This window comes from Desmodus rotundus, chromosome X (assembly GCF_022682495.2).
Source record: "Desmodus rotundus isolate HL8 chromosome X, HLdesRot8A.1, whole genome shotgun sequence".
NCBI lineage: Eukaryota > Metazoa > Chordata > Mammalia > Chiroptera > Phyllostomidae > Desmodus > Desmodus rotundus.
Window position 1 is genome coordinate 98,006,720 of NC_071400.1, and position 12,124 is coordinate 98,018,843.

General features: G+C 46.2%; 1 protein-coding gene across 8 annotated transcripts in view; it reads right to left on the reverse strand.

Annotated features, from left to right (window-relative positions):
• WWC3 (WWC family member 3) overlaps positions 1 to 12,124 on the reverse strand; it is a 100,245-nt gene that overhangs the window by 56,351 nt on the left and 31,770 nt on the right. For 3 of the 8 annotated variants that reach the window (XM_053917218.2, XM_053917221.2, XM_053917217.2), the window contains exons 2-5: positions 8,918 to 9,027; positions 3,329 to 3,532; positions 3,052 to 3,201; positions 539 to 658 (exon numbers count right to left, since the gene is read on the reverse strand). In XM_053917218.2, the coding sequence (XP_053773193.1) occupies positions 539 to 658; positions 3,052 to 3,201; positions 3,329 to 3,532; positions 8,918 to 9,027 (584 nt within the window). The remainder of the gene's footprint in view (positions 1 to 538; positions 659 to 3,051; positions 3,202 to 3,328; positions 3,533 to 8,917; positions 9,028 to 12,124) is intronic. The other 5 variants (XM_053917222.2, XM_053917219.2, XM_053917224.2 and 2 more) reach the window with 3 other exon arrangements.

Below are 12,124 nucleotides of genomic sequence, written 5' to 3' on the forward strand. Positions count from 1 at the left end.
AGCCCTTCATGAAAACAGGCAGGCCCAATCTGACCTCCAAGGCAACCTACACAAGTAGATGCAGAGGTTGCATCTACGCAGAGACTTCTAGTGGGTCAGGAAATGGAATCTGACGAGCATGTTAGAATTTCGTGTCAACACCAGAGTCGCCTGCTTCCTGTACTGCAGGTTTCTTCATACGCCCCTCTGAAGACAGCATCTTCAGAACTTCTTTTTTACTGGGCATTAATAAAATTCCCTGGAGCACAGGAAGGAATGTAACTGACTGTGATTCCCCACTTGCCCAAATGTGAAGGGAGTGCAAAGCCCATGAAAATATAAAAATGGATGCCAATGGATGTCCCAGCTCCATAGGACTACAAGTTCTGAATGCCCTTAACCTATAGTCTCACTCCCCCTTGGGCTGGGTGTGGAATCCCAGGCCTGCAATAAGGTCCCCCTATATTTGCATCCTCAAGGGCTCCAGTCCTGAGTTCCCACGCTCACTGCAACTGATGTCCTGGCTGCCCTGGTATAGTAGCCAGTAGGTAAGACACACCTTCCCTGGGCAATTTTTCCTTTCCGTCACTGGCAAGAAACTTCCTTTCAAGTTTTCCTGATATGTCCTTCTCTCCCGTTCCATCCTTGGAAACACTGATTGGAGAGCCTCTTTGGAGACCTAACCAAAAGGGACCATGGAACAGAAAAGGTGTCTGAAGGTTGAATCATATGAAATTACCAATATTCAGCCCATTTTAAGCTACAGAAATGACAACTTTATATGGTTCAACCTAGCTTCTACTGAGTAACTTTCTGAAAGGTTTAGAATCACTAACTGTATGTTCTCAGAAACAGTTACAAGCCAATGCTTCAACTGGGTGTGACTGAGGCACCAAGTCCATATGGGCTTCCAACCCTACGAGATTCCTTAAAAGGGACCATGTGCTGGGCCATAAAGGTTGTCTTAATAGATTTCAAAAATCTGAAATCTTACACAGTGTAGTCTCCGACCTCAGTGGAATTAAATTAGAAATCAACAACATGACACCTTTAAAAAGTCCCAACAACGTACTTTTACAGAACCCATGGGTCAAAAAATAAATCACAAAGGAAATGAGAAAATTTCTGGACTGACTGAAAATGAAAACACCAAATTTTGAGGAATGCAGTTACAATGATAGAGAAGAATTTATACCTTTAGAGTCCATGTGAGAAAATAAGAAAGGTCTAAAATCAATGATCTGAGTTTTCACTTTAGGAAGCTAGAAAAGGAAGAACAAATTAAAGTCAAACTAAGTAGAAGAAAGGAAACAATGAAGAGGAGAAAGCAATAAAATAAAAACAGACAAGAAATAGGGGGGAAAAGGTAAACCAAACGCCAGTTGATTGTAAAGATAAACACAATTGATTACACGTCAGCTATGATGATTAAGAGAAGGAAGAAGACACACACGATAAAGATCAGGAATGAAAGAGAGAGGACACCACCTCAGAGCCCCCAGGAAGGAAAAGAACTATAAGAGAACTCCGAGGAAACTTGACAAGCCTGACTAACTCCCTGTGGGCTAATTCCAGCTTGTTACCTGCTTTATACTTCTCTCGGAACAAGCCGCACACACGGTCTCTGGCTGCTTGTGCAGCATCACAACAGGGTTGAGCGAGTAGTTGTGACTGAGACCATGTGGCCCACAGAGCTGAAAATATTGATTACCTGACCCTTTAGAGGAAAGTTTACTGAGGTAGGATCAGATGAAGTAGACCAATTCCCTGACGCATACAAATACTAGAACTGATTGAAAAAGAAACAGAGAATCTGAACAGACCTCTATCTACGAAAGGAACTGATTTTGTACTTACAAACATTCTCACAAAGAAATCCAGACCCAGATGGCTTTTCTGGTGAATTCTAGCAAATGGCCAAGGAAGCATTATTACCAATCCCACACAAACTCTTTCTGAAAAGAGAGGTGGAAGGAACACTTCCCAATTCATTCTGTGAGGACAGTGTTATCCTGATACCAGAATCAGAGAAACACATTTTTAAAAAGGAAATAAATAAAAACTATGGAGATAAGAAACCAGCCTCTAAAATTTAGCATGGAGCTAAATTCTGTGGGACTCGTCACATTCTGTTGGGAAGTTAAAACAGAAAAACAAAAAACAAACAAACAAAAATCTAGGACATACCAATATCTGAAGAACAAGAGACGAAACAACATACCATTATACGTGAGGCCCTACATTCTCTAAGGCACGGGGTAAGAGAACAATCCGAAATTCCCGTTACGGGCTGGGGGAGAAACCTCACCTCTCTCTTCCTCACAGCTTGTATGGTTTATTCGCCTTCAACAACAGCTACAATAAAAAAAGACCTATGGCCCCTTAGCCTTAACTCCATTCTGACTTGCAACACAGAATGAAAGCTCTGACCATGTCTCTAATGTTCAGGGCTGTGTCACCAGAGCCAAATACCTGGCAATATGGCAGTCATGTCACAGGTACGTCTTTTCGTGTCTCAAGCAGACTTAGGTTTTATAAAATAAAACCTAGTGGTAGCAGTTTCATTCATCTCCCCAGGCTCCCTGGCACCCAGGACAGCCACGGCCGTGCGTACCTGCGGTGGGCTGTTAAATGTGGCCACGGACTGACTCAGGCAGACTGATGGAGTTCATAACAGAATGCCTTGACTTCCGAGACTGGACCTGGCTCCTTCAACACCTGAGTATCTACTGAGTACTAGCGAAATGGGGGCCTACCTTTGGCAGCTTCCTGAACTAAGAGGGGTTCCCTTTGAGAACATCAGTGTGAGTCCATCTAACTAGAGGGGCAGAAAGAGTTCCCCACATTCCCTGGGTTATACTGAGTTCCTCCACCTTTGGTGGTTGCCCAAGAAAGGACCCAACAAAGAGACAGTACATGACATGTGAACCATTGTGTGGATTTCCCAAGGATCACCCAGCACAGTCCTAAATGCAGAGGTCTCAGGTAAAGGCCTTTTCCACACTGACAAACGGGAGACACGAGGTTGTTTCACGCACTACCTGAAATGTGCTTGTTTTCCACCTTCCCCACCTGAATGTAAGCTCCACGAGGGCAGGGGCCCGTCGTCTCTTAGGCGCCACGGTATCGCAGTGCCTGGGCACAAAGTGGGCACTTGATAAGTATTTGCTAAAGGAGTGGCTAGCAGGTGACCATCTGATTCCACTGCGGCCTGCTGATGACCTAATGGTACGGGAATAAAAAATTGATGAAGCACTCTTGCCCGAGTAAAGTTTGGTGTTTGCAGATAACCTAGCAGAGAAATGGCTTTTAAATGGCACATGTTAACAGAAGGAGTCGGTCAACTCACAGCTGGCGTACGAGCGGCTGGCGTCCTCACACATTTTGTGCAGCTGCTGGTACTCCTCCTGAGCCAGCTCGAACCGCTGCTGCTTAATCTGGTAGATTTCTTTCTTGGCATTGAGAGCCTCCTGGGCTACAATTAAATATTCCTTCAACATCCGTTCCTGCTCTCGCCTCCACTGTTCTCTGGGGTCCTCAATCTGGGTCAGCTCTGAAATGAAAAGCATGAGATGTAAGTAAAACACACACGCACAGAGAATGCAAGTGACTTCAAAGTCAAATCTTGAGGTTGACTAATAGTCGTGCGGTTATGGGACGCGTCAATATGAAAATGAATTACCAGGATACACATTATGAGAGAGTCTACATAACAAACCTCCCCAGAGTGTGGAACACTTCTATTTTTATATCTGCAGTTAAAATAAGGAGAAAACTCCATAAACATGAAATAGTTCAATGGAGGGGGAAGACAATACTAGATAACTTTTCGAACTGTAAACAAATGTTGGCAGAGATGAACGATTTCCAGCCCTCTTCTCAGCAACCTCTTTGACGAGGGTGCCGGGCTCCGCTGCCCTCAGGCCCAGATTGCTCCCACACCACACCTGCAGCCTGTCTGCATTCCTCATGGACTTGCTTGTCTCCTCCGATCCATAAACTCCCCACTTCCCAGTCCACCTTTCTCACCCTACAAGCTCCGGTAAGGGTTCACACTGCCTACCTCTGGCTCCAACCTCTCTCCTGAGCTCCCGTCTTTGCTCCCCAACTGCCTCCTCGATGCTTCTCCACCTGGACAGACCCAAAGCAATTCTGAGTCCTTTGTCCAAAGCAAAACTCATTCTCACACAGCGCCCTTCTGGTCCCCAAACCAAAATCAAAGTAAACAATGACACAACAGCAAATGCCTGCTTCTCCTGCCCTCTGTCTCAAAGTGAGGGGCATCATCTGGATGCCCACCCTTACCCAACCTGGGAATTCAGTCTGGACTTCATCCCCAGAGAAGCCCTGCTCCTCTCCCTCACCCCAGAATAGGCCATGAGTCATCAAGAACTGGTGACTCCTGCCCCTAGATATAATGGCTGACTGTGTACCCTTCTCTCCATCCCCCCTTGGTTCAATCAGAGCCTCGTGATCTGTCTGCAAAAACACACAGGCTTCCAGTCTCATCCACCAAAAGGCATCCTCCGTGCACTCACCAAAGCTGCCTTCCTACCTCTGCTTGAAATTCCTGAACACATGAACCTCGTTTAAAGCACAAAGTCCGACATCCTCCACATGTTATATGAGTCCTGAAACTCAGTTGCCAGCTTCTCTGTCCTTTTCCCCACAAACGTCCTCTAAACAGACTGGCTTTTTCCCCAAGTCCCCATCTTTGGCATTGCTCACTGTGCATTTGTTCCTGCTGCTCCTGTCCTTCTGCCCACCAGGGACCTTACCCTCTTCCAAGTCCTTTTGCCAAGACACCTCTTTTTTGAAGCCTTCTCTGCCCTCAGGGAACACAGGTCTCTATGCAATGGTTAACACTGCTGTTCTTCCCACTAGCACGTAATTGTTTTTATGTTTCTTTGTTTGCTACATAAAGTGTGAACCCCTAGAAGGCAGGCACGCAGCCTCAGTCATCTTTATATTCTCAGGACCCTTCATCAGCCTGAAACGCAGAGAGCCATCAATGTTGCCTGCGGGCTCACTGAATGAGGGGCAGAAGAGACGGTCTGCTCAAGGGCAGAGGACTACAGTCCTGAAATCAGACCCTTGCACTAAGGGGGCGAACGGAGCAAACGGGCAAGACACCCAGATTCAGGAAAGGCTAACTCTCTTCATGCAAGAACTCTGCTGGTGGTGGTGTCAACACAAGTGAAAAATGGAAAGCAATGTCCCTGTTCCATGTTTAGCGTCCCCAGGCTATGGCAGCTCTGCTAGAATGCTGACATATTGATAAGCACATGCAGGCTGCTGGCAGCCGAAACAAAATAGGAGTGTTCATAGGAGAGAAAGGCTGGTCCAATTCCTCCCACCCAAACCCTAAATACATATGCAAAATAATCCCTGTAGTGGGTGCTGGAGCAGCACTGTCACAACCCTAATTCCCCCATCTAGTGAAGAATGGATGAAAAGGTGTAACCTGTCCAACCGTGGAGTATCAGTCAGCCGTAAAAAGGAATGAAGCACTGACACAGGCCCATCGTGATGAAAAGAAGCCAGATACAAAATATCACAAAGTATTGGGTTCTATTTACATGAAATTCCAGAAGAGGCAAATCCGTAAAGATGGAAAGGAGAATGACTGGTGGTTGCCAGGGGCTGGGAGACTGAGGGGAAATGGGGAATGGCTGCTCACAGGTTCGGGATTTGACCTTGGGGTGATGAAATGTTCTGGAACTAGACAGGGGTGCCGGCTGTATAATGCTGTGAAGGCACCAAACTCCACTGGACTGTATACTTTATAATGGTTAATTTCATATTCTGTGCATTTCACCTCAAAATGGTTAAAAATGAAAATTTTATGTCTGGTTTACTTTTAACACACACACACACATGTGAATGCTTCCTAGGATGTTTCAAGCAAGTTCTTCTTTTAAACCCCCTCCCACCAATACCCCTCACCCCCTCTTCACACTGCCCCCCCCCCAGGACCCTCCTAGGAAGCCATTCCAGGCCTTAAAAGCTCACGTGGGGAAATAAGAAACCAGGAAAACAGCAAAAAGCAGGGTCTGGCCCTAGCCCCAGAGTTCAGATTCAGCGGGCTTGGGGCAGCAGTCACAACTGTCTGTCACTGCCCGATGTCTCTGACGTTTGTTCAGCTACGAGACCCACAGCGATGACCAGCATTTTCAGCGCTCTGTCCAGTGCGCCGGAGGGTCCTGGGCTCCCCAAGGTGCTCAACCCAGGGCCCCTCTGGTCCCTATCCCACTGTCGACCTGCACAGTTCCAATTTAAAAGAATTGCCTGCTCGGGTTCTGTGCTTTCTGAAAGCTATGCTACCAAGAGTTGGCTTCTCAGGAGTTGAGTTTTCTGGAATGGGGTCTTTGGCCCCCTGTGTACAAATTATTACAATGATAATTTTTCTTATTCCTGAAAAAAAGAGATGGGTTCTCTGAAGACCTCAGAGGGAAGAGGTGGCGTGCCCCTGGAGGTGATGTGTTTACCTGTGTCCCCTCTGGTGCTGTGTCACCCCAGTTACTCTCAAGGTGGCATTAAGAAAGTTCTTAATGTCTAGAGTGTGCTGTTGAATCCTTGAGGGTGGAGACTGGGTTTCACTTGCCTGCATCCCCAGGGCCTAAAGAGGGGCCAGAACAGAGAGACCTCTACAACACTTGCTGTGATTCAGCAGCAAACGAGCAAGGGGCCATGGAGGGATGAGTTTATGAGGGACGAGCCAGGACAGGTCCTAGGCCTCAGCAGCGGGCAGGCTGACTTTCCAGAAAGGTTGTGTAAGGCAGATGCCTTTGCTGCTCAGTCACACCACCTGGGCCCTAGAGGTGGAAGCTTGGAGATGAAGCTATGGTGTGCGCAGGCCCATAACACAGCGACCTGGCCGAGCAGCCCGCACCTGTGGGAGTGGCCTTCACCTGTGGGAACTGCCCTCCCTTGTGGGAGTGGCTCTGCCCTGTGGGAGTGGCCCTCCCAGTGGGAGTGGCTCTGCCCTGTGGGAACTGCCCTTACTTGTGGGAGTGGCTCTCTCCTGTGGGAACTGCCCTCACCTGTAGGAGCTGCTTTCACCTATGCAAGCTGCCTTCACCTGTGGGGGTGGCCCTCCCCTATGGGAACTACCCTCCCCTGTAGGAGCTTCCCTCAACTGTGGACGCTCCCACCAGCAGCTGGGAAAGCAAGCCCAGATGGCCAGACACCCCAAAACCACACTAGCGGGTCAGCCGGGGTGGTGAATCCACCTGGAAGCCCTCTTGCCACCCGGATTCCTGCCTGGGAGGCCAGGCAGTACCGATGCCAAGTGCCCAGTCTTTGGGTAAGAGCTACTAGAGCGCGAGGCCAAGTGCCACGTATCAGAAATGGCACTGCCCCAGGGCTGACACGGGAAGCCTGGCCATTCAGGTTTCTTTTTTTTTTAGCTCAAATTTTTTTATTATCTGATTCAATGAACATAAAATTAAATTTCAATAAATAGGACTAGAACATAAAAGGGAAAGAGAAAATTATTAAAAAACTTGTTCATTAAAAATGTGCACTTAAGATTAATACTGAGAATTTCTACAACTCATTTCTTGTTCTTCAATTGTAACTGAAGAAATTATGCTTGAATTAGTAATTCTCTAGATTAGACCATTTTTGCATACTTTGAATAAACACCATGCATATTAATATTTTTAAGTTTTTAATGTAACAAATGAGCATGTTTCTTTCTTGTTTAACTGTCTAATCCAGATTGGGTGGACCACAATGCTATCCTCAGGGAATGATATGTATGTATCTAAACCTCTTCTATGTTTTGTTTTGTTTTTCAATTGCAGTTTACATTCAATATTACTCTGTATGAGTTTCAGATTAAATACTGGGAGGACCACTCTGTAAAGTACATGACTGCCACTCAGGTTTGCCATTAAGAAGGTGACTTGGCAAGTGACAATGAAGGAATTGGCCCTAAAGGCACCGACCTGGGCCAGTCACACTAAAGGGGACATGCAGAGCCATGGGACTAGAGTGAGGGAAGAGCGTGGAAGTCACTCATATGAGGGGCGTGGGGCATCGTCGGGCCCTCTGGCCTGCCGCGCACTTAACACACCACAGGACAGAGAACACAGTTAGGGGAAGCCATGCTTTATGCCCCTGCTAGTAAAAAAGGACAATGACAGAAACACTACAATGAGTCAGCGATGGAGAACAGATCTAGAATGAAATGGGGCCTATGAGGCAGGGTGCGTCACCCGCGGCACACCCTGACATTTGGGGTCAGCACATTCTCTTGCGGGGCCACCCTGTGCTGTGCACTGCAGGTTTGGCGGCATACCTGGCCCCTACCCACTAGACTCCAGGAGGCCCCTCTGCCATGTGTGACAGTTGACTATTACCAGATATTACCTAGTGTCCCCGGAAGGCAAAATAAGCCCTGGTGAGAACCACTGCTCTAAACAGCCCTACAAAGCAGGCGGGCGGGGTCAGGGACCCGCTGTTTTAGCTGTAGTCTTTACACCATTCCCTCCCTTCACAGAGATCAAAAAGGTTTGATGGATTCCAGTTACACATGTATAAGCCAAAATGAAGTTAAGGTAACCACTTGGGCAGTTAATTATTCCAAGAATGTGTGAGCCTCCACTTTGTGATAACCACCCTTTTCATTACGAGAGGTGTTTCCAGGTCCAAACTGTCTGGAAAAGATATTCCTTACATTAGATGTTATGACCCTCCGTTAAACATAGGGCATACAGTCCTCAGCAGCGTACAAGCAAAGCAGCTACATAACTGCTTCATTTCTTTTAAGGAGTCAGCTAATGAAAACTTCAGATTACATTTATAAAATCCAGTTTAATGATGCACTGGGCAGTAAAGATCATTTTGCTCTACAAAAAGAGCTTTTAGCATCTTTGAGATCAACATGAAAACTCACTCACGTATAATAACTCAAACATGGCATTCTACTTACTATTTATGTGGTCCATGTAATAAATTCCAATTTGTTTATCATACACAGTTTCCCATCCTAAAGGAAGTTCATCTCCAACACAATCAGCAAAAGTTAGTGGCTTTGTTATCCTGCAAAATAAAATTACAAAAGCAAATTTGAATATCAGGTCAATTCTGTGTAAGTTTGCTGAATCAACTCTAGAATCAGGTTTTAATATGAAATGATATATTATTTCATTGACCGGTGTTGCCCCCGACTGTTGGAAAATTAAATCACCAACTTTGCCTAAGTAATAATCAGTAACAATATCAGTACTCTCACAGTTAAAATCATGGCCATCTCAGAGTGCAACTTTAAATACCAGCAAAAACATATCGAAAGTTACAAAACAGGTAAGACAAGCATCTTCTTCCAAGCAGTGCGTGTAATGAGGCGATGACAGCGGAATGCGGCTCTTCCACAACAGGACAGCAGCCCCGCTTTGTTCTCTATTCCAGCGAAACGCTCCCCCTCCCAACTTTCCATATATTACAGCTTCGATCTAGCCAAAATGTAATCTTTCTATGGCCGGTGGTCGTAAGTTAAGGAGTTAAACACAACAGTTGACCAAGCACAAAAATCCAAAAATGCACAGTAACAATACAAGGACATGCCTGGGTGCCTGATGCAGTTGAAATCAAGATTGGAAAGGGTCCTTCTTGTTTTCTGCAGAAAAACAACAAAAGCACGTTGTCTACAGACCTCTCTCCTTGAAGTAAAGCTGATTTAAAACCTTCGCTTGACACAGAGAGATAAAAGAAAGGTTTCCAGATGGGCTTCTTTAAGTAGAACTCCCCCTCCCCACACCTCACAATCACACTGATTGACAAGACAGCTCTGGTATAAAAACGGGCCACGCCTGTAATGGTCTGAGTCTGGGCAGCTCTCTATTTGGTCATCTCCATAAATGCACGGACTGACGTGCATGGGAAGCCGATAACCTAAATTTCACTACCTCAATCCTCCCATGTCCTCTGTTTGAGTCCCTGGCCCCAGGAAAGTGAGAAGCCACATCCACGGCCAAACCCCATAAGACCACTCTAAATTCTGAACATGTTATTGTCCTAAACTGGCGCGGCAACAAGGCTTTGTCTCTGCCAGTGGCATTTTGAAATTGATGAACACCATCAGAAAGGCACTGACTGGAATTCGTCTTCATTTTAAACATATAGTTTTAAGAAATTAGAGCCCATATCAAAACAGAAATATACAAAAGGTAAAAGTCACCATAGGCACCCTCCCAAATACGATGCACTCAAAACCCCACAACATCACACGAACCTACTGTGTGCTGGTCCCATCGCACAACACAATGTCCACAGCCAATTCCTTTACGAGTCGGGAACAGCGCGCCAGTGGTCTGGCTCCAAGTCAGGCAGGTAACAGCAGGATTTGGTGTGTGATTCAAGTCATAAATGGGACAAAACCACAACAAAGACAATGCTACTTTAAGATGAACTGAGTCCTGAGCACACCTCTGCTATCCTAGATTCACGAATAAGCCTAGAGAAAAGTGCCCGGTCGCAGGCATAGCGGAAGCATGTTTGCGTACGTGATCTCATTTAATTCACAGACCCAGGTGGGAGACCTGACCTCACAGTACTGCTGAGCCTACCTCACTCACTTCACAATTCAGAACTGTTATGAAACTATTCTAAGTTCATATTTTTCAATTTTTCTGTCCAATAACCAATGCAGGTCATTATAATAACACTTCCATACTCCTTGCTCCAAAAATAAACTGATACATCTACCATTTTGGTGAATGTTATTTTGGCTTTCTATAGAGTTCACGTCCCTGATTCCATTTCCTTTCTAAACAAAGCATGGGGTTTGTGTGACCACCCACAGCATCGGTGCCTCAAAGCGGGCCGATGAGGAGCCATGGCTCTCGGTCTCTGCTCCCACAGAAAAATGACCAAGTCCACAGGCCCACATTTTGAGCTCATGTACTCTCAGTTGACAGCAGCTTGGACAGTGAGGAAGTTTTCTGGCTCTCTAAGACAAAAGTGGCAAGGACAGGGATCCCACGCATCAAAGGGGGAGCTGCTAGCATGGAGGAGCACGTACACCCACTCACTAGATTCACCCGTCGCACTGTGAAACACAGCGCCTGCAGCGGCACACCCACGGCGGCCAGCTTCTAAGATGGCTCCCAACGCTTCTTGCCCCCTGGTGCTGTGCCCTTGTAATCCCCTGCCACACTGAATAGGGCTGACCTGTACGACCAACAGGGTATTGTAGAAAGGACAGTGTGTGGCCTCCAAGGTAAACTCATAAAACACGCGGTGCTTCCACCTTGTTCTCTTGGATGGCTGGCTCTGGGGGAGAGCAGCACCATGCCATGAGGACACTCGAGCAGCCCAGTGGAGGGACCCACATGGAGAAGGACTAAGGCCTCCTGCCAACAGCCAGCCACATGAGCAAACCTCCTTGGAAATGGCTCCACCGGCCCCAGTTAAGCGTAGGAATAAAGTCTAGGAATAAATAACTCCCATTTTTTACAAAGAGTTCACTAAGGGGATTCATATAATTTATCTAAACACTCTCCTACCTATGGGATAGCTATATTATTTTCTAATTTTCACTAGTATAAATATTCATGAGAGCTGCTTGGAAAATAGTTCAGTGATTTTTAAAAAGATTTTATTTATGTATTTTTACAGACAGGGGAAGGAAGGAGAAAGAGAGGGAGAGACACATCCATGTGTGGTTGCCTCTCATGCACCCCCTACTGCAGACCTGGCCCTCAACCCAGGCATGTGCCCTGGCTGGAAATCAAACTGGTGACCCTTCGGTTCATAGGCCAGCACTCACTCCACTGAGCCACACCAGCCAGGGCAGCAATTTCTTAAACAGTTAAACAAAGAGTTTCCATATGACCCAGCAATTCTATGCCTACATGTATGCCCAAGAGAAACGGAAGCATGCCCACCAAAAGAATGTCCATAACAGCATTACTCACAACAGCCAAAAGGTGAAAACAACTAGGGTCAGCAAGTGATAAATGCATATGTAAAACATGGTCTATCCATACAATGGAATATTATTCAGCCATTAAAAAGGATGAAGTATTGACACAAGCTACAACACAGATGGACCTTAAAGTCATTGTGCGGAGTTAAAGAAGCTGATACAGAAGGCTGTGTGGTTCTATCTATAAGAAATGTCCAAAAGAGGCAAATC